General features: G+C 35.3%; 3 protein-coding genes and 4 non-coding genes across 7 annotated transcripts in view; all 7 read right to left on the bottom strand.

The window, feature by feature from the left end:
- jhy (junctional cadherin complex regulator) overlaps positions 1-9,266 on the bottom strand; it is a 29,468-nt gene extending 20,202 nt beyond the window's left edge. Inside the window, exons 1-2 of the mRNA XM_056467119.1 lie at positions 8,959-9,266; positions 4,833-5,352 (exon numbers count right to left, since the gene is read on the bottom strand). Coding sequence (XP_056323094.1) covers positions 4,833-5,352; positions 8,959-9,257 — 819 coding nt within the window. The 5' untranslated portion in view covers positions 9,258-9,266. The remainder of the gene's footprint in view (positions 1-4,832; positions 5,353-8,958) is intronic.
- Positions 9,267-10,615: 1,349 nt separating this feature from the next.
- hspa8 (heat shock protein 8) lies at positions 10,616-14,823 on the bottom strand. Its single transcript, XM_056466878.1, has 9 exons — positions 14,716-14,823; positions 13,760-13,969; positions 13,352-13,557; positions 12,995-13,147; positions 12,205-12,760; positions 11,806-12,008; positions 11,525-11,723; positions 11,216-11,448; positions 10,616-11,110 (listed from the first exon to the last, which is right to left on the bottom strand). The coding sequence occupies exons 2-9, from the start codon at positions 13,962-13,964 to the stop codon at positions 10,916-10,918; spliced, it is 1,950 nt and encodes a 649-aa protein (XP_056322853.1). The 5' UTR covers positions 13,965-13,969; positions 14,716-14,823; the 3' UTR covers positions 10,616-10,915.
- LOC130236866 (small nucleolar RNA SNORD14) lies at positions 12,076-12,171 on the bottom strand. Its single transcript, XR_008838490.1, has one exon. It is a non-coding gene; the product is annotated as a small nucleolar RNA SNORD14 (small nucleolar RNA).
- On the bottom strand, positions 12,842-12,937 carry LOC130236863 (small nucleolar RNA SNORD14). The gene has a single exon (XR_008838487.1). It is a non-coding gene; the product is annotated as a small nucleolar RNA SNORD14 (small nucleolar RNA).
- Positions 13,215-13,310, bottom strand: LOC130236865 (small nucleolar RNA SNORD14). Its single transcript, XR_008838489.1, has one exon. It is a non-coding gene; the product is annotated as a small nucleolar RNA SNORD14 (small nucleolar RNA).
- Positions 13,630-13,725, bottom strand: LOC130236864 (small nucleolar RNA SNORD14). Its single transcript, XR_008838488.1, has one exon. It is a non-coding gene; the product is annotated as a small nucleolar RNA SNORD14 (small nucleolar RNA).
- Positions 14,824-15,805: 982 nt separating the features above from the next.
- Positions 15,806-23,044, bottom strand: LOC130236226 (cytotoxic and regulatory T-cell molecule). The gene is made up of 12 exons (XM_056466879.1): positions 22,987-23,044; positions 21,708-21,854; positions 20,670-20,822; positions 20,475-20,591; positions 19,351-19,509; positions 18,170-18,268; positions 17,281-17,358; positions 17,132-17,170; positions 16,953-17,024; positions 16,624-16,770; positions 16,426-16,512; positions 15,806-16,329 (listed from the first exon to the last, which is right to left on the bottom strand). The coding sequence occupies exons 1-12, from the start codon at positions 23,036-23,038 to the stop codon at positions 16,169-16,171; spliced, it is 1,311 nt and encodes a 436-aa protein (XP_056322854.1). The 5' UTR covers positions 23,039-23,044; the 3' UTR covers positions 15,806-16,168.
- Between the last annotated feature and the right edge of the window lie 1,817 nt (positions 23,045-24,861).

The raw sequence follows: 24,861 nt of genomic DNA, 5'->3' as shown, positions 1-24,861 counted from the left end.
TGCCAAATTAATTTCCGTGACACAGGCAGCATAGTCTCCTTCAAAACGGAGCAATGAAAACACCAAGGTCACTTATTTGAAATTAAAAAGAGCAAAGATAAAGGTCAGGTCATGCTAGATATGATATGGCCTCTTTTTGTGAGTAAAAGGAAAAAATGTGAACGTCTATGCACAATGGAATACATAAAAAGGAATGCATCTAGATTAAATTACACAGATGACATGAAAAACCGTTTCATGCTAAAGCCCAATTTTAGTTATTGATGCAGCTAACTTGAAATAAAAATGAGCATGCTGACCTCATCTCCTCACTCTTGTGTTGTTCCAATCCAAACCCATTGAAAAATGTATGGGCTGAGAGATTTCTCTTTCCAGTGAATGTCAGTTCACCCAGAACTCTGACATTCTGAGACAGGAAAAAGGAATAAATCTAAATGAATTTTAATCTGAGCCTTTAATGTACATATAAGCCCTTATGCCAGGGCCAATAAGGTCTATTCCCGCATGTCAATAAGGTATGGTGAGCTTCTGTTTTGTTTACTGTTAAACATCCCAGCAGGATGTCAACATGATGTCAGATTAACGTTGTACACCAACATCAAGGGGACGTTGCATTTTGTTTGGAAATGAAAATCGCGTTGATGTCAGAACCCAATGTCACGACGATGTCAATGTCCAACATCCAACCTAAAATCAACCAAATATCAACGCCTAATGATGTTACAGCTTGAATTTGTGTGGACCTTACCACTATGACGTCTATCATACGTTAGATTTTGGTTACCATACCGATGAATAAATGTCAGTATTTGATGTCAATATGACGTTGGTTTAAGATGTTGGCTCGACGTTGGATTTTGGTCTCTTTCTAACACAACCTAAAATCAACCAAATATCAATGTCATTTAACGTCGTTATTGGATGTCAAAATAATGTTGTCCTTAGAAACTGGCAAGACATTGAATTTTGGTCACCTGACGTCACAACCTAAATCTAACCTAATATTAACGTGTTACAATGTTGTGTGCTTGCTGGGATGTATGCAAATAAATGCAAACAATTTAATCTTGTCTCTTCAAAAAGCTTGAATTAAACAGCTTGATTTATTTAGATTTACTTTTTACCTCTTCATTAACTCTGAGAAGTGTGCAAGTATTATGTGATTAGACTTGCACCAGATTTGTTTAGAAAATGAATGAAATTCTTTATGGTTTGGAACAACTTAAAGCCCACCAAACAATTTGTATTAAATAGACATCTATTAGACATCTAAACATAGACATTTTGGCTAAAGCAAGGCAAAATTTTGGCTGTCATTGAGAATCTAATAGGCGTCTAAAAGTAGCCCAGAAATAAACTATTAAATACATTAAATACACAGATAGGACAGACTTCACATCTGTAGTCATTCTTTCCTGTGTTTTTGTTGACTAGATATATTTTAGACATCTATAATACTTTTAAATTATAACGTTATATAAACATGTATAAATAATGCTTCCTGGAAGTTGAGTAAAGGATGTAAGAATGTTCATTTTGTTGAGACTGCATGTCACCCAGGTATGTGTGAGCTTCTGTTTTCGTTTACTGTTAAACATGTTTGTAAATAAATGCAAAAAATTATTTCTATGATAAATTATCCATTTATCACATAAAGCTATCTTGTCTCTTCAAAAAGTTTAAATTAAACAGCTTGATTTTATATAGATTTATTTTTTATCTCTTCATCAATTTTGTGATGTGAGTTTTGGGTGAACAACCTATTAAAAGAGATGCACCAGATTTGTTTAGAAAATAAATGAAATTCTTCATGGTTTGGAACAACTTAAAGCCCACCAACTATTTTTATGTTAAGTAGACATCTATTAGACATCTAAATATAGACATCTTGGCTAAAGCAAGGCAAAATTTTGGGCTGACATTAAGAATCTGATAGGTTTCTAAGAATAGCCCAAAAATAAACTACTTAATACATTAAATACAGATAAGACAGACTTCACATGTGTAGTCACTCCTTCCTTTGTTTTTGTTGAGTAGATGTATTTTAGACATCTATAAGACTTATAAATGATAATGTTATATAAACATGTATAAAAAATGCTTCCTGGGAGTTGAGTAAACGATGTAAGAATGTTCATTTTGTTATGACTGCATGTCAACCAGTTATGGGTGAGCTTCTGCTTTTGTTTACTGTTAAACGTGTATGTGAATAAATGCAAAAAATAAAACCCATTCATCATATAAAGCCAACTTGTCTCTTCAAGAGGCTTGAATTAAACAGCTTGATTCATTTAGATTTATTTTTTTATCTCTTCATTAACTTTGAGAAGTGTCTGAGTTTTAGGTGAATAGACTTTAATGGAGATGCACCAAATTTGTTTAATACATTAATTAAATTCTTTATGGTTTGGAGCAACTACAAGCTCACCAAGCAATTTTGTGTTAAATAGACATCTATTAGACATCTTGGTTAAAGCAAAGTTTAATTTTTTGGCTGACTAGATGTATTTTAGACATCTGTAAGATGTATAAATGATAAAGTTATATAACCACATATAAAAAATGCTTCCTGGGAGTTGAGTAAATGATGTAAAAATTTCATTTTGTCATGACTGCATGTCAACCAGTTATGGGTGAGCTTCTATTTTTGTTTACTCTTAAAAATGTATGTAATCCTTTGATCATAAAAAGCAATCTTGTCTCTTCAGGAGGCTTGAATTAAACAGCTTCATTTTTTGAAGGATTTATTTCTTTTATCTTTTTATCAACTTTGTGATGTGACTGAGTTTTGGGTAAATAGATTATTAATGAAGATTTGAATGACCAGATTTGTTAAGAAAATGAATGAAATTCTTCATGGTTTGGAACAACTTAAAGCCCACCAAACAAGTTTGTGTTAAATAGACATCTATTAGACATCTAAACATAGACATCTTGGCTAAAGCAAGGCTAATTTTTGGGCTGACATTAAGAATCTAATTAAGAATCTAAGAATAGCCCACAAATAAACTATTAAATACATTGAATACACAGATAGGACAAACTTTACATCTGTGGTCACTCTTTCCTGTGATTTTGTTTACTATATAGATGTATTTTAGACATTCATAAGACTTATAAATTATACCGCTGTATAAACATGTATGAAAAATGCTTCCTGGGAGTTGAATAAACAATGTAAGAGTTTTCATTTTGTCGTGACTGCATGTCAACCAGTTATGGGTGAGCTTCTGTTTTTGTTACTGTTAAACATGTATGTAAATAAATGCAAAAAAATCTCTTCATTTACTTTGAGAAGTGTCTGAGCTTTAGGTAAATAGACTTTTAATGGAGTTGCCAGATTTGTTTAGAAAATGAACTAAATTCTTCATGGTTTGGAACAACTTAAAGCCCACCAAGCAATTTTGTGTTAAATAGACATCTATTAGACATCTTGGCTAAAGCAAGGCTAAATTTTGGAATGTCATTGAGAATCTAATAGGCGTCTAAGAATAGCCCAGAACTAAACTGTCAAATACATTTAAATACACAAATAGGACAGACTTCACTCGTGTACTCTTCATATGTAGTCACTTGCTCCTGTGTTTTTGTTGACTAGATGTATTTTAGACATCTATAAGACTTATACATTTTAAGATTATATAAACACGTATTAAAAAATGCTTCATGGGACTTGAGTAAATGATGTAAGAATTTTAATTTTGTCGTGACTGCATGTCAACCAGATATGATTGCGCTTCTGCTTTTGTTTACTGTTAAACATGTATGTAAATAAATGTACAAAATTGAATCCATTCATCATATAAAGCAATCTAGTCTCTACAAAAGGCTTGAATTAAACAGCTTGATTTTATAAGGATTTATTTAGTTTAGATCTCTTAATTTTATAACGTGTCTGACTGTTGGGTGAAAAGACTTTTAATGGAGATGTACATATTTGTTAAGTAAATGAATGAATTTCTTCAGGGTTTGGAACAACTTGAAGCTCACCAAGCAATATTGTGTTTTTTAGATGTTTAATAGACATCGAAACCTAGATATCTTGGCTAAAGCAAGGCTAAATTTGGGCTGTCAGTGAAGATCTAATAGGTGTCTAAGAAAAGCCCAAAACTAAACTAGTCATTAAATACAGAGATTAGACAGACATCACAAGTGTAGTCATTCACTCCTGTGTATTTGTTGACTAGACGTATTTTAGACATCTATTAGACTTCTTTTAAACACACACAAAAAGTGCTTCCTGGGTGTTGAGTAAATGATGTAAGAATTACAATTTTGTCGTAAATAGTGAAAAGTGCTTTAAATGTAAATGCAAAATTACCAAAATTAAATAAATATATAATATAGGCCTATTATTGACAACAGCTGGACATACAGTCACAATGTTTTCCACTGTTTTGGTCATTAAGTAGTTAAGTATATGAACGGTGAAATGCATTTTAGAGAATCTCATCTTTCCCATTAAAATGTCTATGGAATATCACTACTCTTGGTACGTAATATTTGACAATGAGAAAGCTGTGTGCTGTGTTAGTCTACCCCCTAGTGGCTAACAATAGGACTTCAATTCAGTCTCCAATGCTTCCAAATAACAGTGAAGTCAAAACCTCTTCCTGAAAGGCCAGCGTCCTACAGAATTTACCTTCAGGTCAAGTTTAAGGTCTTCAAACTCACTTGCAACTTCTTCAAGTGTGTTTGGAAGACAGTGGCCCTCCAGAAGCAACAAGTGACACCCCTTGTCATAAGCCAAATTTAATTTGCGCTCCCATTAGGAAATGATAAAGAATATCAGATATAAAGCTAATCAAAGGAATATTGTTTGAAATACGTACTTGCTTTGTCTCATCTGGTTTATCTTTCTGCTGATGAGCTTTCAGGTAAGACCCCTTCTTATGTGTGTTGATACCAAGAGTTGCTTTGTTGCGCTCCACAATGTCTTCCCTAGCTCTGACTGGCATTGGATCAGCAGAATGTCGAGAGATTCTTTTCTGTGGAGAAACTGATCTGACGTTCATTAGCTCTCTGGGATCCCTTGGTGTGGACATGCAAGAACTTTTAGATTCGGGAGGATCAAGACTGTCTTCCCGTTGTGGGTGCAGATGAAAAGGAGATGATTGTGCTGGGGATAAACAATTGTCCGTCTGAACCACCGATGGGTTACTGACAACGGCATATTCTCGCCTGCTCCCTAGAGCCACATTCTCCAAGGGTTCAAAACTGTCTTCAGACTCCTCAGATGAGTCTAGAGAAAGGCCTGCGTTTAGATGCTTGAGAAACAGAGCCCCTTCCAGATTCTTCCTCCAATTTGGGTCATAGCGCAAGTCAGCGTATCCATCATCAGGGGGAGTTTGTCTGAAACATTTGAAAAAGATTAAGAAGAAATAAGTCATAAACACTTGGGAAGAGCTTTAAATTGAAGAGCAGGCTGGGTATGTCTCATTTAGTGCTTTCGGCATTGTCAGTAAGACAGTCTGAATGCCTCAAACAGCCATCAAAACACAAGGGGGAAAAAAATCGGCTACACTTCTCAGCCGAAGCGAAATGGTAATAGCGTGTTGTAGTCGCTCCCCCCCACCGCCTTCCCTTCCCTCTAATGACTATGGGTCTGAAGACCACAATTTGGGGATAGTTTTGCAAATGGCTAATTCAAACATATGAAATAGGTTCAAACTACAACCTAATGTGCTCCTAGCATCATTGGATGAAAAGATCTCATTAAAATAATTAGAAGAGTGCCTCTTTGTTGTCCGCCTCTGAATAGTACAAGATGCTCTTCACATCCCATGATGCCAAATACGAGGCTGCCTGGATGCATGGCACTTCAGCCAATGAGGGCAAAAGGGCAAGGAATGGCTCTGTAATGATTCCACCGACGTGGTCTTGAGAATGCGGCGTGGGCTCGCAGCTGTGACGGGGTCTTTAACATGCAAAGTCTCTCTTGTGCTAATATGAATGTGTCAGAATTAAATCCAATAGGAAACGCGGTCTATTGTTTACATTCTGAATGTGAGACTTGAGTGTTTTTAAAGACAATGTGAGGTAAAGAGGATGTAAGGTAAATGGGTAGTTATTAATGATATTACGCCACATATTGCTGCCCACCATTCATTCGCAGGATTATGAAAATATGATGAGGTGGCTCAATGAAATCTTTGTCAAGGTGCGGCATAAACATTATGAAAAAACTATGCATGGGGTCAAGTAGCTCTTCAGCGGATCTGCTATCAAAAATTAAAACAAACGCCTCCCGGTTTTATTCAGAGGTAGATTTTGAGTGGCAGACAGAACAGTTGGGCTGGAGATGAAGAAGTGGAGACAGATGCGGTGATCCACACTTCAGATTCCAACAATCTGTGTTTCGGCAGCGCGGAGAGCTCGTCCATTCATTGGCAACAAAGCAACTGCTTTTTAACAGACTGCTGAATGGGGCCTTATTGTGGTAATGTCCTGGAAACTAAAAATCTAATTTCCGCTAAATGAGGGTACTTGTTTGGAAAGTACAAAAATTAGTGGATATTCCGGCTCAATTAAAATGCAAGCACAAACATCATTTTCAAAGACTGTCATTATCTATTAGACATTTGAATAAAAGCTGTCGGTCATCTCATAAAATGAACACAAAAAGCTCATCGTTGGTGAGGTATTTAATTTAGTGCTTTCAGGTATTGCCTTTGTTTATTCAGTCTATTGTGGTAACAGAATCAAAACCTCCAAAACAGAGGGATGTTCAATAGGCAATTCACTCTCAGCAATACTCAGTTCTTATAGCCTACAATCTAGTACATGAATGATTGCCTGTATTACTTTTGTGGTACCTTTTACCTATGTTTAATGGAAAAATATGAATAGTACTTGAGTAGTAAATGAGACCTGGAAAGTGTACTTTTCTGTACTTTTGACTTAAGGGTCAATGGATAACAAAATGAAAACCAATAGCAAACATTATATATGCAAATAAGGAAAATAAGTACTTTATAATCATAGAATTATGGCCATATGGTTGTTATAAGCTTGCTTTATTTGGCTCAAGAGCTGAGTAAATAAAAGATTACTAGAATGAATTGAAAACATTCTTTAATTGTGTCATTACCACAATTAGCTTTTGTAAATAGAGGTGATGACAGATATCTTATTGTGAACATTCCATTGAATCTATGACATAAAGAAATTAAGGAGTAATAGAGATTGTGTAAATACTGTGAAAAAATATTGTGAAAATACTGATTATACAAACAACTTTTTCAAAATCTTAAAAATTTTAGAATGTGTAAGGGCTTTTTTATTGTGGCCGAGAGAGCTTAACGTGATGCAATTTAAGAAAACACGTGCAGTTATAAAAAACACCAGCAAATTGAGAAAAGATCTTCATCAGTTTGACAGCACATGTGCTGCAAATCGACACAACGCAAAAACATTTTTTAAAAACGAGCTGCATTTTCTCACAATGAAAACATTTACAAAAACACTGTATTTTCTCAAAATGTAAATATTTACGAAAATGCACAACATTGTCTCAAAACAAATATTTACGACAACGCACTACATATTCTCACAACGTAAATATTAACAAAAACGTACTGCATTTTCTCACAACATAACGGAAATGTTTCAAGGGGACCCTAGAACATGATGGACCCGTCAGTTTAGGTTATGGGCTTTGTCTGAAATCGCATACTTCCATACTATATAGTGCGCTAAAATCCATATGTGAGCCGAGTAGTATGTCCAAATTCATAGAATTCAAAAATCAGTATGCGAGAAGTACCCGGATGATCTACTACTTCCAGCGAGATTCTGAAGTGCGCATCCCATTCACGCTGTGCTATCCCATGATGCCACGTGAGAAAATTCATGAATGAGAGCGAAGCAACACAACTGATGCGGGTAGGTCAAGTGATCATGACAAAATGGCAGATGTAGTACATCCGAATTCCATTCATACTGCTTACATTCATACTTTATAGAATGTACTTTTCTAACGGCAGAGTAGTATGCTTAAATTAAAAATGCAGTACTTACTGAGTAGTAGGCGGTTTCGGACGCAGCCTTGGTTATATAGGCTAATAAATACTAAAGACATAAGAATCTGGATATTAAAATAAACAAACAAGAAATTCACCTTTCAAAGATCACCTACAACTTCACAGAGCAATAGTCACGGCACAGCAACAATTGTCATGTTTTTGGGTCCCCTTGAAACATTTTTATTGTGTTCCGTGTTTTTTGCGTTGTGTGAAAATGCAGTGCGTTTTTTTAAAGTGTGTTTGTGCTGTGATGATTTGCAGCTTGTGTGCTGTCAAACTGATGAATTTTTTTCTCAATTTGCTGCTGTTTTTTGTAATTGTATGTTTTCTTAAATTATGCAGCACGTTAAGCTCTCTCGGAGACCGTACTTTTTTTCAGTTTTTCATTATTTTAAATTGCTTAATGAGACATAAAGAAATTAAAATATTACATAAAAAGAATGCTACATTAAAAGGGGTGAGATTTAAATTTATCAACCGACATATGATTGGATGGTGAATATTAGAGGAGGGGATGAAAATATGAGACCTTGATGATGTAAAATGAAAAATATTAAATATATGTTAGAGGCAGAGCAAGTTTTTTATGTGTATATAGTAAATTTAGTTTTAAAGGAGAGAATAAATCACCCATCTTTCTATCCTCATGTCTTTCTTAACCTGTATTACTTATTTTCTTCTTCAAAACACATTTTAGATGCCACTGACTTTCATTTCTGAAAGTTCCACATAAAAAAGTCATACAAGTTGGGAGAGGCATAATGATAAGTAATGATGACAACATTTTTTATTTTAGAGAACTATTCTATAAAAAGTGACAAAAATATTCAATGTAGCCTCCAGATTAAAATAATATGATGAGGTCACAACTTGAAAAGACATGTACATATTTTGTATATGCTAAAGGGTATATTAGCTAACTTAGTTGTCTTACCTCAGTGGTCCTTTCAGCTGTGTTGGTTTCAGCTCCAGACTGTCATAAACATCAAACTGCTCGGGCTCCACGCTGTCAGTCTCAGCACACATGGAGGTCTCCGCAGAGATATGGTTAACGCGCATCTGAAGCTCTCGTTGGTACTCTTTCTCCTGCACCAGACTCTCTGTATCTGACTCTAAAGAGTCCCACATCACTTTATCCGTTTGTCTACAGTCATCATGGGTGCTAAATTTTACTTTTGACTGTGCCAACGCCTCGGGCTGGTTGAACTTATGGGTATGTTGCTTGCTAGACATAAAGAGTCGTCATGTCTAATGTAAAAAAAATAAAAATAAACATAAAGAGTGCTGAAACAGTTTATTTTTAGTTTAACGTTAATTAAATAAGCGACGTGAGTCAAATGTAAACTTACGTTTCACTTCATGTCCGCTTGAACTAACGCCGTGATGTTACGTGAAGACACCTTGAACAACCAAAATATTATTTTAATTACTTTTACAGCCAGCATCGAAACATTACTTTATCCACAAATCCATTGGTCTGCTCCAGATTTAGTGGTAACAAACACGATTCGTTTGTCAGGGAATGTTCAGTTTGTTAAACCGTTGTCGTGGAAACCTAGACGCCATGACTGCGCCCTGAACGCATGCGCAAAACGCGTATAGCCCACATAATGGTAGATAAACATTTAAATTGTTCAATTCACGGTTAAAACAGACACATTTAAATTATTGTATTAATTTCAACAGTACTGTACAGCGGAATTGACAACGCTTTAAATCTACCCTTTTACCCACAGCTACTTAAGTGCACCTTAAACTAAAATTGCCAGCTTTGTTTGAAGCTGGTATGGAATTTCTCTGCTAAATAAAATACCTTCAAATCTTTCAAATGCAAACAAGTTGACTAACCAATGACTTGGATAAAAATCCCCATGATTAAATAAACAGTTAATGATTTTAGCACACCAGATCAGTTTCTGAAAACATGAGCATACTCGTTTCATTTTATACCACCTTTGTCAATGCTTTTTGTATTATGGTTAGGTTGCAGCCCTCCTGTTACTTAATTTAAAAAAAAAAAGGCAGTTTAAAGGCAAAGATTGATAGCATTTTATATAATATATAGATTTCTTTAACTTAGCGTAATTGTCATGGTGGTAGTGTAAATTTTTTTTATTTTAAGTCACTTTTCAACTTTGGTGGTTTAAAGACTTGACTAGGTCATGTTATTGGATAAATAGTTTGTAGACAAGGGGGCTAATAATATTGACCTTAATGTTTAGCCAAATTAAGCCCATCAAAAAAAAACAAACAAAAAAAAAAACCTTTAGTAAACGATTTCCTTGGTCTTAAACTGCACATGGGAAGGATTTAGAATTAAAATAAAAAAAAGTTTCATAGGGCTTTTAATTTTGTATTCAACTGCATGGATGCTGGCTTACCACCACACAAAATAGTTTGAGGCTTCCAAACATGTTAGATTGATTAAACAGCGTTAGAAACATCGAATACTCCTGCAAAGAGAAATGTGGTAGTTACTTTAAATAAAATAAATACTTATAAGGACAAGTAAATAAAACTCAGTTTTGGGTTAAATCACTAAGGCCATGTTTCATCTTTAGCACAGAGATACAAGTAAAGACAAGAAACAATTATAACTGGGAATAAGTCACCACTTTATTCACGTCCTTCAAAGCATCGAGGCAGTTGGAAAAGGCTTGTGAAACTTCACAAGTTTAAACTGTTTGTGCAATCTAGGTAGAAAGTCTGTTCCCTGTGATCTGGAAATGATCCCTTAATCCCCTTTTCTTTTTTTAATAATTGCAACAAATCTCTCTGCAAGTTGAGGTCCTCCAAAACCTTTACAAGTAGTAATACATTTTAGAGGAGTTCAACAACAGAGGGCAACAGTAAACATTGCTATGGAGGTAGCATAGTGGCTTTGGAATGGCTTAGTCGACCTCCTCGATGGTTGGGCCGGAGGATCCGCCACCTGGAGCAGCTCCAGCACCTGGGAATCCACCGGGCATGCCTTCAGGCATTCCACCAGGCATGCCTCCAGCACTCTGGTACAGCTTGGTGATGATGGGGTTGCACACCTTCTCCAGCTCCTTCTGCTGGTGCTCAAACTCTTCCCTCTCTGCAGTCTGAAATTCAAACAAAATGCAAAGTTAATTTAGATTTCTAGAATGAGTTTGCAGATGCAAATCTATATGCCATGACAGTCCAAATTTCAGTGACCGCAAGCTTACCTGGTTCTTGTCAAGCCAGCCGATGACTTCATTGCACTTGTCAAGAATCTTCTGTTTGTCCTCGTCACTGATCTTGCCCTTAAGCTTCTCATCCTCCACAGTGGACTTCATGTTGAAAGCGTAAGACTCCAGACCATTCTTGGAAGAAACCTTGTCACGCTGCACATCATCCTCAGCCTTGTACTTCTCAGCTTCCTGCACCATGCGCTCAATGTCCTCCTTGCTGAGACGACCTGAAAAGCAACTCAAGTTAATCTCTGAAATGACTGAAGTAAATTCATTTAAATATTTAGGGAGACACACGCTTACCCTTATCATTGGTGATGGTGATTTTGTTCTCCTTGCCAGTGCTCTTGTCGACAGCTGAAACATTCATGATGCCATTGGCATCAATGTCAAAGGTGACCTCAATTTGAGGAACACCACGAGGTGCAGGTGGGATTCCAGTGAGCTCAAACTTGCCCAGCAAGTTGTTGTCCTTAGTCATTGCACGTTCACCCTCATAGACCTGAAGGGAGAAAATTAATTTAAAATAAACTCAATAAAAGGGGTCAGAGAGAGTTAAATAAATCAAACTACTAGGTACAAACCTGAATGAGCACACCAGGCTGGTTGTCTGAGTAAGTTGTGAAGGTCTGAGTCTGTTTGGTTGGGATGGTGGTGTTACGCTTGATGAGAACAGTCATGACTCCGCCAGCGGTCTCAATTCCAAGGGACAGTGGAGTGACGTCAAGCAGAAGCAAGTCCTGAACGTTCTCAGACTTATCACCAGAGAGGATGGCAGCCTGGACAGCTGAAACACAAGAGGAAGAAATTAGAACCCTTGGGCAACTTAATACGCTCCTGAAGCATGACAACACACGCTCAGACATCCAAGGAAGGTACTTGGGCCATCTTTGGTTTTTCAACCTCTGGTGGAAACTACGAATGGCAAGGAATAAACTTCATCATAGCGACAGAAAAATTCATTTAAATTATGAATGACTCACCAGCTCCATAAGCAACAGCCTCATCTGGGTTAATGCTCTTGTTCAGCTCCTTGCCGTTGAAGTAGTCTTGGAGCAGCTTCTGGATTTTGGGAATGCGAGTGGAGCCACCAACCAGGACAATGTCATGGATCTGAGCCTTGTCCATCTTGGCATCACGAAGTGCCTTCTCAACTGGGTCCAAGGTGCCACGGAAGAGGTCAGCATTGAGCTCCTCAAAGCGGGCCCTGGTGATGGAGGTATAGAAGTCGATGCCCTCATAGAGGGAGTCGATTTCAATACTGGCCTGTGTGCTGGAAGACAGGGTACGCTTAGCCCTCTCACAGGCTGTACGAAGACGACGAACAGCTCTCTTGTTGTCGCTGATGTCTTTTTTGTGCTTGCGTTTAAACTCTGTGATGAAGTGGTTCACCATACGGTTGTCGAAGTCTTCACCTCCCAAGTGAGTGTCTCCAGCAGTAGATTTTACCTCGAAGATGCCATCCTCGATGGTGAGGATGGACACATCAAAAGTGCCACCACCAAGATCAAAAATGAGGACATTTCTCTCAGCACCAACCTGAAAAATAGGAATAAAGAGATTAAGAATTTAAAAATGTCAAAAAACACAAAAAAAAAAACCCTTAAGAATAACACAAATTCGCTCAGACATCCAAGGAAGGTACTTGGGCCATCTTTGGTTTTACAACCTCTGGTGGAAACTACGAATGGCAAGGAATAAACTTCATCATAGCGAAAAGGATAACTATAATAGGTAGATCCAATTCATAACACTATAACAAGTTTAACTAACCTTTTTATCCAAACCATAAGCAATAGCAGCAGCAGTCGGTTCATTGATAATACGCAGAACATTCAAGCCAGAGATGGTACCAGCATCCTTGGTGGCCTGTCTTTGAGAGTCGTTGAAGTACGCAGGCACAGTGATCACAGCGTTGGAAACAGTCTGCAATGAGAAAAAAAGTTAGGCCCCATTTACTACGAACTAGCAGTAAACAATTAAACCGCTAATTTCGCTCAGACATCCAAGGAAGGTGCTTGGGCCATCTTTGGTTTTTCAACCTCTGGTGGAAACTACGAATGGCAAGGAATAAACTTCATCACAGCGAACAAGCTAAGAGCTACTACACAGACAGCTGCATGAACTCACCTTTCCTAGGTAGGCCTCAGCAATTTCCTTCATCTTGGTGAGGACCATGGATGAAATTTCCTCAGGGTAGAAGGTCTTGGATTCACCCTTGTATTCAACCTGGACCTTGGGACGGGAATTGTCATTGATGACATTAAAAGGCCAGTGCTTCATATCAGACTGAACAACGCCATCATCGAACCTGCGGCCAATCAGACGCTTGGCATCTATTGAAAAAAACACAACGCATATCCAAGTTAGAGGGCTTACAATTAGTTTAACAGGCTTGTAAAAATATTTCGCTCAGACATCCAAGGAAGGTACTTGGGCCATCTTTGGTTTTTCAACCTCTGGTGGAAACTACGAATGGCAAGGAATAAACTTCATCATAGCGAATAATTTCTGGGATAAATATTAATAAGTACATACCAAAGACTGTGTTGGTGGGGTTCATGGCCACCTGATTTTTCGCGGCATCTCCAATCAATCTCTCGGTATCGGTGAAAGCTACATAACTTGGTGTGGTCCTGTTTCCTTGGTCATTAGCGATAATTTCAACTTTTCCATGTTGGAAGACCCCTACACAGGAGTAGGTGGTCCCGAGATCAATACCAACAGCTGGTCCCTTGGACATTGTGTCTGGGGTGGGAGGAAAGTAAAAAAAAAAAAAAGAATATTCAATTGAATTCAGCGTTGTGATGAACAGAGCAACCAGAATGTCTATTAGCCGGCTAACATTTTATTGTGAAATCACACACACACACCCTTGAGCACATGCGGATATGCGTCAGACCACGTGGTGCGCGCTTCTAGAACGTTCTACCGTCAAACTGGTGAATTCACGATCATATTGGTAAATATATATAAAAAAAGTGCAACTTCAAATATTGTACAATAAATAAGGCATAATAAACGTAAGAATACCTAGAGAAAGCGATACAGCCGGTATTGTAATCATTAAAGTCTTAATCATGGCTTACTGTCGACTGAGGCGCGTGATAAGATTAACGTTAACTACACGAGGAGGCGATTTCGCATTCCAATAAAACGCAGTATCTTCAAGTAAATCGTTTACAATAACGTTACTTAAATACATTAATGACACATTTCACCATTATTCATCATTTCTTTTTCTTAGTGAAAACGTGAGGAAAAAAAACGATCGTATAGCCATTTCGAATGCATGTAAACGGTGTAAATACATTAAGACAGCAGTTATGAAACGGTTATAAATTGTTAAACAAAAAAATCTATAATTAAAAGAAAACTCTGATCTCAAAAATGAGTTTAATATCAAATTGGTTAAATAGTTTCAAAATAAATTGTTGATTGCAAATACATAAATAATAAGACAATACTCGATTAAACGAGAACAAAGAACTTACCGCGCTTGGAAAAACAGAGATGGATGAAGATGCCGGTTGGAAAGCTGGAATGGCGACAAACTGCCTCGCCTTGCTTCAATAAGAGGACGGTCGAACCTTCTAGAACAGCTTATATTGCCGGTAGCGGAGCCAATGAGATTTCAGGGAACGCGACTTCAACCGGCAAGCACCAATAAAAAATCGCAATACTACATTCATTCACGCCCACTGAGGAAGAACCAAGAATATAATTGGTTGCAAAAGAAATCCAAACCATCCCCCTCAAGTTTGCCGCAACCGCTGTCAATGCGGAACAGTTTGTCCTCCTGTATAAATGAAATCACCCTGCACTTTCACTGGAAATGCTACGATGATACAGCAAAACACAAACGTTTGTCGAAAATTAATTTGCTAACGCCATGAAAAATATATATAACTTCACAACAATGTTGCCCAAATAGCTCGGTGACCTTGGTCTGAAACTAAAGGGTCTCTTCTAACATTTAAGTCATCAGTTCATGAAGAAACATTGTTTGTATTTTACAGTATGTATACAGCTCATGTTCACATATTCAACTTGAATATTGTATTTAAATGGGTAAAAATACACTTTCCATACACTGTCAATCACGAAGGGCTTTTGTTTCGATGTTTGAGGAGATGAAGACGAATCGCTGAACCCTGGTGAAGTATTTTTACATTCACGATGATGTACATTTTAACATCTATTCATTATTTTATGGAAAATATCTAAAACTGAAAAAAATTAAAAGCAAAAAGCAGTCATTAGAAATTATTACAAATTTGCCCAGAAGGTGGCACTGCGCGCAAAGGGTGTTGCTAACAAGGAAGTAGCAAGTCTGCTCACATTTAGTCAAAAACATTAAAGATATAAAGTGTAACTCATAAATTAAGTGCATCTTATGCTGATATATGTAAATATTTAAAGAATATAGGCATATTACATATAAACAACACTCAGAGTAGTCTACGTGCATCCAAAAAAGTGGCCTTGGTTCAGCTGTTTTACTTTCATTTATGATTTTCCATGTTCTAGAATATTCACACATAACATACGTTACATAACACAATGATTTTAAATGTTTTTTTATTGAAAATAGACATGTATGTCAGAACAGAGCAGCACCAATTTAATATTCCTAATTATTTAGGCTATAATGAAATACCATGGCAGTATATTTCAATTTTATCAAGGAACCACTTTATAGTTATCAAGTTATTGTAAACACATAATAAAGCATACATTATGAAATACACTCTTATTTACATTTGGTGTAAAAAAATATGTAAACCCTCAACAGTTATAAAAAGAAAATACAGTACACTGTACATTACATACAAAAGTCGGCAGCTATCAGCTTTAATGTTCACAGAAATAGGCTTAGTGAGTTAGCACCATAGTTCATAAAAGAACTGCAAAATCAGTTCAGAAGTTTGAGGATTTAACATTCCTCTAAAGTTCAGTCTCCTTAACACAAGCTTTGTCCTGTTGATTACAAGCTGTTCTGGAATTGTCTTGTGCTTCGCTGATCACATCTATTGTAGCTACTGAAACTGTGGTGTTTTGAGGAGGATCTTCCACTTTGTATACTGTAAAGTTTGAGTTCCAAAAACCTTGTCAGAAAATCAAGAGAAACATAAAATTTTAGAAGTTTGCATAGATGTAAACGTGTGTATGTTTGATCTTTTAGATGATTTCAGTGCATCTACCTTGTCTTCTCCTGTCATGGGCCTGCTTTTCTTCATGACTTGCTTTTGATTTGCTGCTTTCCACAGACTGGTCCGATTCTTCATTCTCTGTTACAAAAAAAAAGAAAAAAATTAAAAAATAAATAAATAAAAATTATTTTTAATTATAAAATAAATATTTTAAACTTGAATTAGAGTATACAAAAAATCTTATGTTACCTTTTTTCCAGGCTACATGAGCCCTTCGCAGTCTTATCAGGAAGAAGATGACTACAATAAGCAAACAGATAATAAGGGTCGTGACGAGCAGGATCAGCAGTGGTGAGCTTTGCTTTTGATTGTACTGTCTGCCTTTGTCCCCAAAATCTGCAAATACAAAAATTAATAATCATTAAATTACATGACAAAATAACAAAAGCATTAGAAAAGCAAATGTATATTTTTTTTTAATCTCTGCATTCACCAACAAATATCTATTATAGTTATATAAAATTGTGGAGATATTATAATTTTAGCAAACATTTATGCACGAGCCGCTAATTATTCACCTTGTACATTAGTGACATTTTTTGTCACGAATCCATCAGTTGAATTGGACTCTGAAGAGGTTATGTCATGTGCTGAAATACAAAAACAGTATAGTGATGAATGTCACGACATAAAATAAGCAGGAAATTATTATTTATTTAATATTTTGTATTAAATGAATACATTTAATCAAACTTACTTGTCAAGCTTATATCGGATTCTGTAGAATGCTCTTCCACTAAAAGAGATCAAAGCAAATTGGTTAATAATGAACACAATATGTATACTGTATGTTGTTTATACAAACATATTATAACTTTTGGACTAAAATGGTTTTATTTCTCATACCTTGTATACTTTTTGAGGTAGTGTCTTCTGTTGCGAACACTTCAGTACTTTCTGAAACGGACCATGGTTCCACGGGTGCTGTAATCAGATGGTGTGTATGTTAAATATTTGTTGAGATGTGTCAAATTAATTTAAATTAATGTTAATAAAGTAAATAAATGTAATAAATACATAAAAATAAATTTAAGTTATTAAATAAATTTAAATGAAAGATGGACGACCTTTAAGGGATATTTCTCAGCAAAAATTAACATTCTGTCATCATTTAATAACTTTTAATTGACAACAATTGACATCCATAGTAGTAAAAAAATATTATGGAAGTCAAATGGCTGCTGCTTTCCAACATTCTTCAAAATATATCCTTTTATGTTCAGCAGAGTAAAGAAACTCAAATAGATTTGAAATAGCTGAAGGGAGAGTGAATGTCACCAGAATTTGCATAGTTTGGGGTAATCTATCCCTTTAAAGGAGTAAATAAACTTCCTTGAAACGTTTGTATGAAGTTAGTAAGTTATTATTTTACTTATTTTATGTAATGTGTTATTTATGTATGTAATTTGCTCCTCATTTGCCCCTGTTCTTTTTTTGTAATGTAAAAAGTACTGATAATGGCAAGTTGTTGTACATTACTATGTTCAATACAAAAAAGTTTGTATGAAGTACTCAAAAATTACCAATAGGTGGAGGCAGAGAGTAAATGGAACAAAATAAGTTTCCACTTGTGGTTTTAGATGAAGGCCTCACACAAAAAGGTTTTACTTTCACCTTATTTGAGCTGTATTATCAAGATCTCTATTTTATGTAGTGTAATTGTAATTGTCACATATTTCATCAAGATATGAAATCATTTATCCTAAGCAGCATATGAAATTAAACAAAAACTTACCTGTACTGCTGATGACAGGAGGAGAAGTGGCTGTGATAATTGTCTCGGTTTTTAGGTCATCTCTAGTGGAATAAATCGACGTGGTTGAGGATATAATAGCTAAATGAAAACAGAATTTAAAAAGTCAGTTACTCAGAAACCAAATATGATTAAATTTTCACACAGAGGCTTGCTTTTGCACTACTTAGTTTGTACACTTAAAGATAGTTCAACCAAAAATGCAAATTTTGCTATCATTTACTCCGCTTACACTTGTTTATAACTTGTTTGAGTTTATTTCTTCTGCTGAACACCAATTATACTATTTAAAAATATGCTTGTAGCTGAAATCGATTAACTTCCAAAGTATATTCTGCCATGAAAGTCGAGGGGTTGCAGCAACCAGCAGTTTTCCAAATATCTTCTTTTTTGTTCAGTAAAAAAAGAAACTCAAAACAGTTCAAAAGCACATGACAGAGAATAAATTTTGAGGTATTTCCATTTTTGGGTGAGCTATCCCCTTAATCAAGCCGTTTCATAGTCAGCAACACAATGGAGCACAAAGAAAAAGAACAACAAACTACTGAAAACAGCAAAATCAAAACACAATTTCTTAATGAGTTCTTCTGTGAGAAGATTAAACAGTATCCACAACATTTTTACTTTAACTTTTAGAGAGTAAAGAGAAACACTGGATGAAGATGAATGTTTTTAGTCTGTGTGTTTGTAAACATTAAATGGAGTACATTTTATAAGAAAGCGTGTTGAGCTGTGCTAGTGCGCTAATACATAGAAAATGAAGAATACTTTGGGCTTTACTTATTAGAATCTTATTTATAAGTTTCCTACTTATCATATTATACATTTAGTGGAAATATTCTGGATAGGGAACATAGTTTTTTCGTTCAGAGAAATAGTTGATTTCCCTGACATCATATGACTGACCATTCGAATTTGAAACACACATTCACTTCAATAGGAAATCACCAAATACTCTGAAGTGTTGATGAACTTTCCCTACGCAACACAGCCAAACAAAATCCCCTAATTTTCGGTTCCTTTTTTTTTTTTAAATGGTCAAATACATCTATGGCAAAACAGCCATTTTTGGTCACATGCTTTGTGGTGAGGTAGACCCAAACGTGAAGGTTTCTAGTGTCTATTCCTGAAACTGGTTATATGTAGCATTATTGTATACTTACAGTGATTTTGAATGACGATGAAGTTCATTACTTTATTTGGAAGCTCTCTGTGTTTCGCCAAGCACTTCACTGTTGCTTCTCTGATATGGGTTTTGATTGTTAAGATGCTAACTGCGAACGTCCTATTTGATCTTTCCTCCAGCCAGGTATTGGGTACAGCTTTTAGGACAAAACAGGGTATAGACATATATTTAGTCATCTGTGATTGTTATTCAAAACACACTTTATTGATTTTACTGTAGTGTAATCTTCCTCAGCTGACATATTCTACAATGTCATAGTTCCTCTATTTTCACAAGGATTCTCAGTAAGGTAAATGTCAGAAGGCATGGGAAATTGTTTGGCAATATATATTTTCACACAGTAATACTTATTAATGATTTAGCAAAACAATTTAAAGTAGCTTTTCTATTTTAATACATTTAATGTTGCTTTTTACTTTAGTCTTGACTCTTCAAAAATCATTCAAGAGCATATGCTTGATATATATATATATATATATATATATATATATATATGAATGTGTCTCTTTTCACTTTTAATCAGTATGAGGTGTTCATGCTTACTCAAATTTTTTATTTCAAAAACTGACCCGAAAATAAATTAAAATTAATTTTCTAAATGAAGCAAAGATGAGGTGTCTCATTTTAGTGTCCAAATCAAATTTAAATAACAAATGTGGTTTCATACATAGAATACATATTCACATAATTATAATATGTAATACATTTCATTACTATTTCAATTGTTCAAATTTAAAAAGCTCTTGCTGGTAAGTGCAATAAACAAATCTGGTATAGGGGCAAAGTAAAAAAATTAAAATGCACTGCGCTGCAAGCCTTGAAGTATTTTCAAGTGATTCCTGTTCTAAATAACCCATACAATATGTTTTGTTTTATAGACTATTGTTACACTGAAAGGTATTTTAGTGGATCTATTTTGTAAATCATGGTAAAAATGTACAATAGTAAAAGAAATTAGGACACACTGTACAATGTGTGGTACAATGTACAGTGCATAGGCTTATACTTTATTGTTGTGATTCTTAAAAACCCACTCTGTCTTTGACCTTTATACCTGTCTGCCCCCTATAACTGCCCACTCAGACATTTCTCATAACTTACCTTCAACTTCAACACCACCAATTTGCCATGAGAGTTTAGGTGGGTGGCCATTCGCTGCCGTTGAACATTTGATGACTGCTTTACCCTCATGCTCAGTCATATCTATTTTTGGGGATCCTAAAATCATATCGAAAAGAGTCTTAATTCATATTCCAGTGTTCAACGCTGAATCTTTTAATCATATTTGATACTTACCCAAAACTTTTACTTTGAATCTTTTTGTAGAGACTTGATCTTCATAGATGAAACATCTATAAAGTCCTTCATCTTTGAAGGTTACGTTTGACACTACTACAGTGAATTCTAAGGTGTTCGAAGTAAAAAGGTTGATTCTTGGATCCTTTAGACCTGTACGAGAACATCAAATGAATGTTTAAGATTTATGAAAGAGGATGTAAATGATGAATGTTTAAAATATGTTTTCATAAAATATAATAACTTAAAAATTGAGTTTTTGCAGAAATGCAACAGTAAAACCATTATGTTGTCTTTAAAGGACTGTTTAGCATAAAGATTTGTGTTTTTTAATAATTTGAAGAACATTTCAAAATTTTCCCACTATAAATCCTCTTATAAATAAAGCTGATGAACTGAAAAAAAAAAAGGGGGGGGGGGGGGGGTTTCACAGTGAGGCCAAAGACAGATTTTTCTTAGTTCCCCAGAGAACCTTTTTGTCCACAAAGTTAGTCTACAAAGGACCAATTTTTTCATATATTGTAACAATTTGATGAAACTTTTTCCACATTTTAAACAGTGTATAGGTTTCATGAATGTTGAAAAGTTTCTTGTAATCTTCTTTGCCTTTTTGCAATAAAAACGTTTTGTAGATATTACATTTCTTCATGGAATCATCAATGCCAATAAAGGACCTTTATTTTTAAGAATGAAGAACTTTTTTCCAATAAAAAAATTCTTTGGATGTTAAAGTTTCTTCATGGAATCTTCAAAGCCAAAAAAGTACCGTTATTTTTAAGAATGAAGAGCCTTTTATCAATGAAAAACTGCTATGGATATTAAAGATTCTTCATGGAACAATCAAAGCCAATAAAGCAGCTTTATCTTTCAATGAAAAAGTTCTATAGTATGTCCAACTGATCTACTGTCAGTAAAGAACCTTTATTCCTTTATTATGAAGATTGAATAATCCTTTTGTGCAGTGGAAAGATTCTATGGATGCTAAAGAATCTTCAAGGAACCTTTATTTTTAAGCATGTACAGTGTTCATGTCCTCACCTTTGTGTGTGTTAAAGAACATAACATGGCCTTCTTTTCTCCACTCCATATGCACGTTCTCACTGAGGTTTCTTCGTGGACATTTCAATACCAGAGTGTCTCCTTCTACTACTGTTATGAACTTTGTCGCCAAACATTCTCTTAAACCTGTTGAAAATGAATAGAAGTATGTTATACAGATGAAATCACATCGATTGGTGCTAAATGTAGTCAATATGTAGGCTAGTTTAATGGAAGAACAGTAGGCTGATAAGGGGGCAGACAGGACCGCAGACACCTGCTCAACTCTGACTCATACATATTCTCACCGCTCACAGAAACTGTGGCTGATAGTGAGAGGGGGCTATGCTTTGCATTAGAGAGGAAAAGTGACTGCTGTAAGTGGTCTTTTATTTGCTTGCGCGGTTTGATCTTGCAGCGAGAGAAAACTTGCCACTGACACATACAGCGATGCTGGAACAGGAAACAGTGGTGTTAACACGTTTCTCAGAGGTGTAAACATAAAACAGATGCAGTTCTTAATCTGGAGGTGTAGTTTGTCTAATTTTTTGCATATGTAAAATTGACCCTCATGCTTTCGTATGTGGGAGTTTACAGTCCATGCTTAATTTAATTCTCAATGTTATACTCATTAATTCCATTTAATGATGAGTTTTAGATTATTTTTCCTTCTTGTTCAAACAACTTATTTAAAATGAGCTGAAACGACACAACTCTTGAGATTTATTTGGGACAACTTAATTGGTTTATGTTCAATCTACTTAAAAGATAATAGTTAACTTAATTGATTTCTGTTGGGACAACATGAATGAGTTGTGTTCTATAGTACGGTCCATTAATGTCAAGCTGCATTGAATATTGCAAGAATATTTCCAACAATGGCAATATGAGCAAACTAGTTATATCAATCCACCCAGTAACAAAATTTCTATGACAGTTTTGCAACATCACTTATTCTTTAACATAATAAACATGATTTTTGACTGTAAAAATGCTACAGAAAAATTCTGTTCATTGATATTTTAGTTTCCTTTTCATATATCATGAATAACATCAGAATATATAACATATTTACATGCAACTGTACACTAATTAAAATGACAGTACAGTAAAACGACTGATCTGGTTATATCATACACCATCATACAATAAAACATGCATCAAATTCCTTCTGTAACAGTATAAACTACCTGCCACCACATTTTCAAACTATCCAGCCAAAACAACACTTAGTCAGAGATGTATAAGCGGTTGTAAATGAGAAATGCGTTTGTCTTACCTGCTGTGATCAACATGAGAAAGTGAATAACAAAGGCTTTTTTGATCTCCATTCTGCGCGCTTGTGTACTCTGAAGCTCACTTCCTCTGCTTAGACTCTTTTAAAGAGAGCGGCTTCCATGACATCACCAAATGTCATGGTCTTTCCCCCTCTGCTAATTTAATAAAATTATGTGTGAAGTTTCAGGGGCATTTCAGCCAGTGGTTCTCTTAAAAAATCCACACTTGCCACCTTTTGACCTATTAGGTTGTTATCACATATTTAATCTAATGACATGGTTAACACTTATGTTGCAACTTAAAAATTTAATTTAATTTAATTTAATTTAATTTAATTTAATTTAATTTAATTTAGTTTAATTTAATTATATTATATTATATTATATTATATTATATTATATTATATTATATTATATTATATTATATTATATTATATTATATTATATTAGATTATGTTGGTATATGTTATTTGTAATTCTTTATACTTGGTCACTGTCCTTAAAAAATAGGTTTTACCCATTAGTTTTTTAATAATTTAAATATGATCAAAGATTTGTTGGTCACTTATTCCTGTCAGTGTTTCAATTAGTATTACAGTAACATTTGTTTAAAAGTTCTCCATTTATTTACTGCTCAGGAAACTGACCTGACCTATACTTTTCTTATTAAATTATTATTATTAAATGTAATAAATTTTAATCAAAATCCTTTACCCCTATATAAGTCTAAAATGTATCTTGGTAAAACCTGCAGAAACCCTGTAAGTATAATGTTTGTTTGTTTGTTTATATGTTGGTTTGTTTGTGTATGTAGGTTTCTGTAATTAGACTTATTTACATCTGGATATTTATGTGAATAATTAATGTAAATTTACAGGCCACTTTTAGCATAACCACATAACAGCGTAAGACGGTGAAACTAAAATTATTTTTAGATGAGAGTTTCTATTACAGTGCGATGACTGCGTCATCACAAGTGTCATCTCTGTATGCGCTTACACAAAACACCAACTGAGCACACACAGGAACGACTTTATTAGGCTTGTAATGGGAAAAATCACATGATTAAATTCACACCACCTACTGACCGCTTCAGCTAAAAAAAAAAAAAAACACTTCCCCATTTCCATCTAAAGGAACATAGAGCCCAAATAAGGCATTGTTACGCAGCTGTATTGGTAAAATATAAAGCTTTAGGGTATTTTTGGCAATAGCATCTAGTCAAGGATACACAATATGATGAATGAATCTTAAATATGAAGTCCACTGCAGTGACAGAGGCTGAGAGGCTCACACTGAAAGATTTAACATTAAGTTTCTTGAGAGGAAATGTGTGGTCTACAACATACAGCGCTCAGCGTAAGTACAAAATAACTTACAATAACGGTCCAAAATCTAGTACACCCATGTTATAGAAAAATATTAAAGGGGCGACGTGGTGGCGCAGGAGGTAGTGCTGTTGCCTCACAGCAAGAAGATTGCTGGTTCGAGCCTCTGTTGGGTCAGTTGGCGTTTCTGTGTGGAGTTTGCATGTTCTCCCCGCGTTTGCGTGGGTTTCCTCCGGGTGCTTCGGTTTCCCCCACAGTCCAAAGACATGCGGACGGTATAGGTAAATTGGGTAGACTAAATTGTCCGTAGTGTATGAGTGTGTATGGATGTTTCCCAGAGATGGGCTGCAGCTGGAAGGGCATCCGCTGTGAAAAACATGTGCTGGATAAGTTGGCGGTTCATTTCGCTGTGGCGACCCCGGATTAATGAAGGGACTAAGCCGAAAAGAAAATCAAGAGAAAAGGAAAAAAAAAAATTTCGTAGTTTGTAATTTTTTTTTATATTTAGCTTGAATTTAATTGTATTATCTTTCAATTTCTAAATATGTT

Source organism: Danio aesculapii, chromosome 10 (assembly GCF_903798145.1).
Source record: "Danio aesculapii chromosome 10, fDanAes4.1, whole genome shotgun sequence".
NCBI lineage: Eukaryota > Metazoa > Chordata > Actinopteri > Cypriniformes > Danionidae > Danio > Danio aesculapii.
The sequence above is the reverse complement of the archived record's forward strand: the minus strand, read 5'-3'. Positions and strand labels throughout refer to the sequence as shown.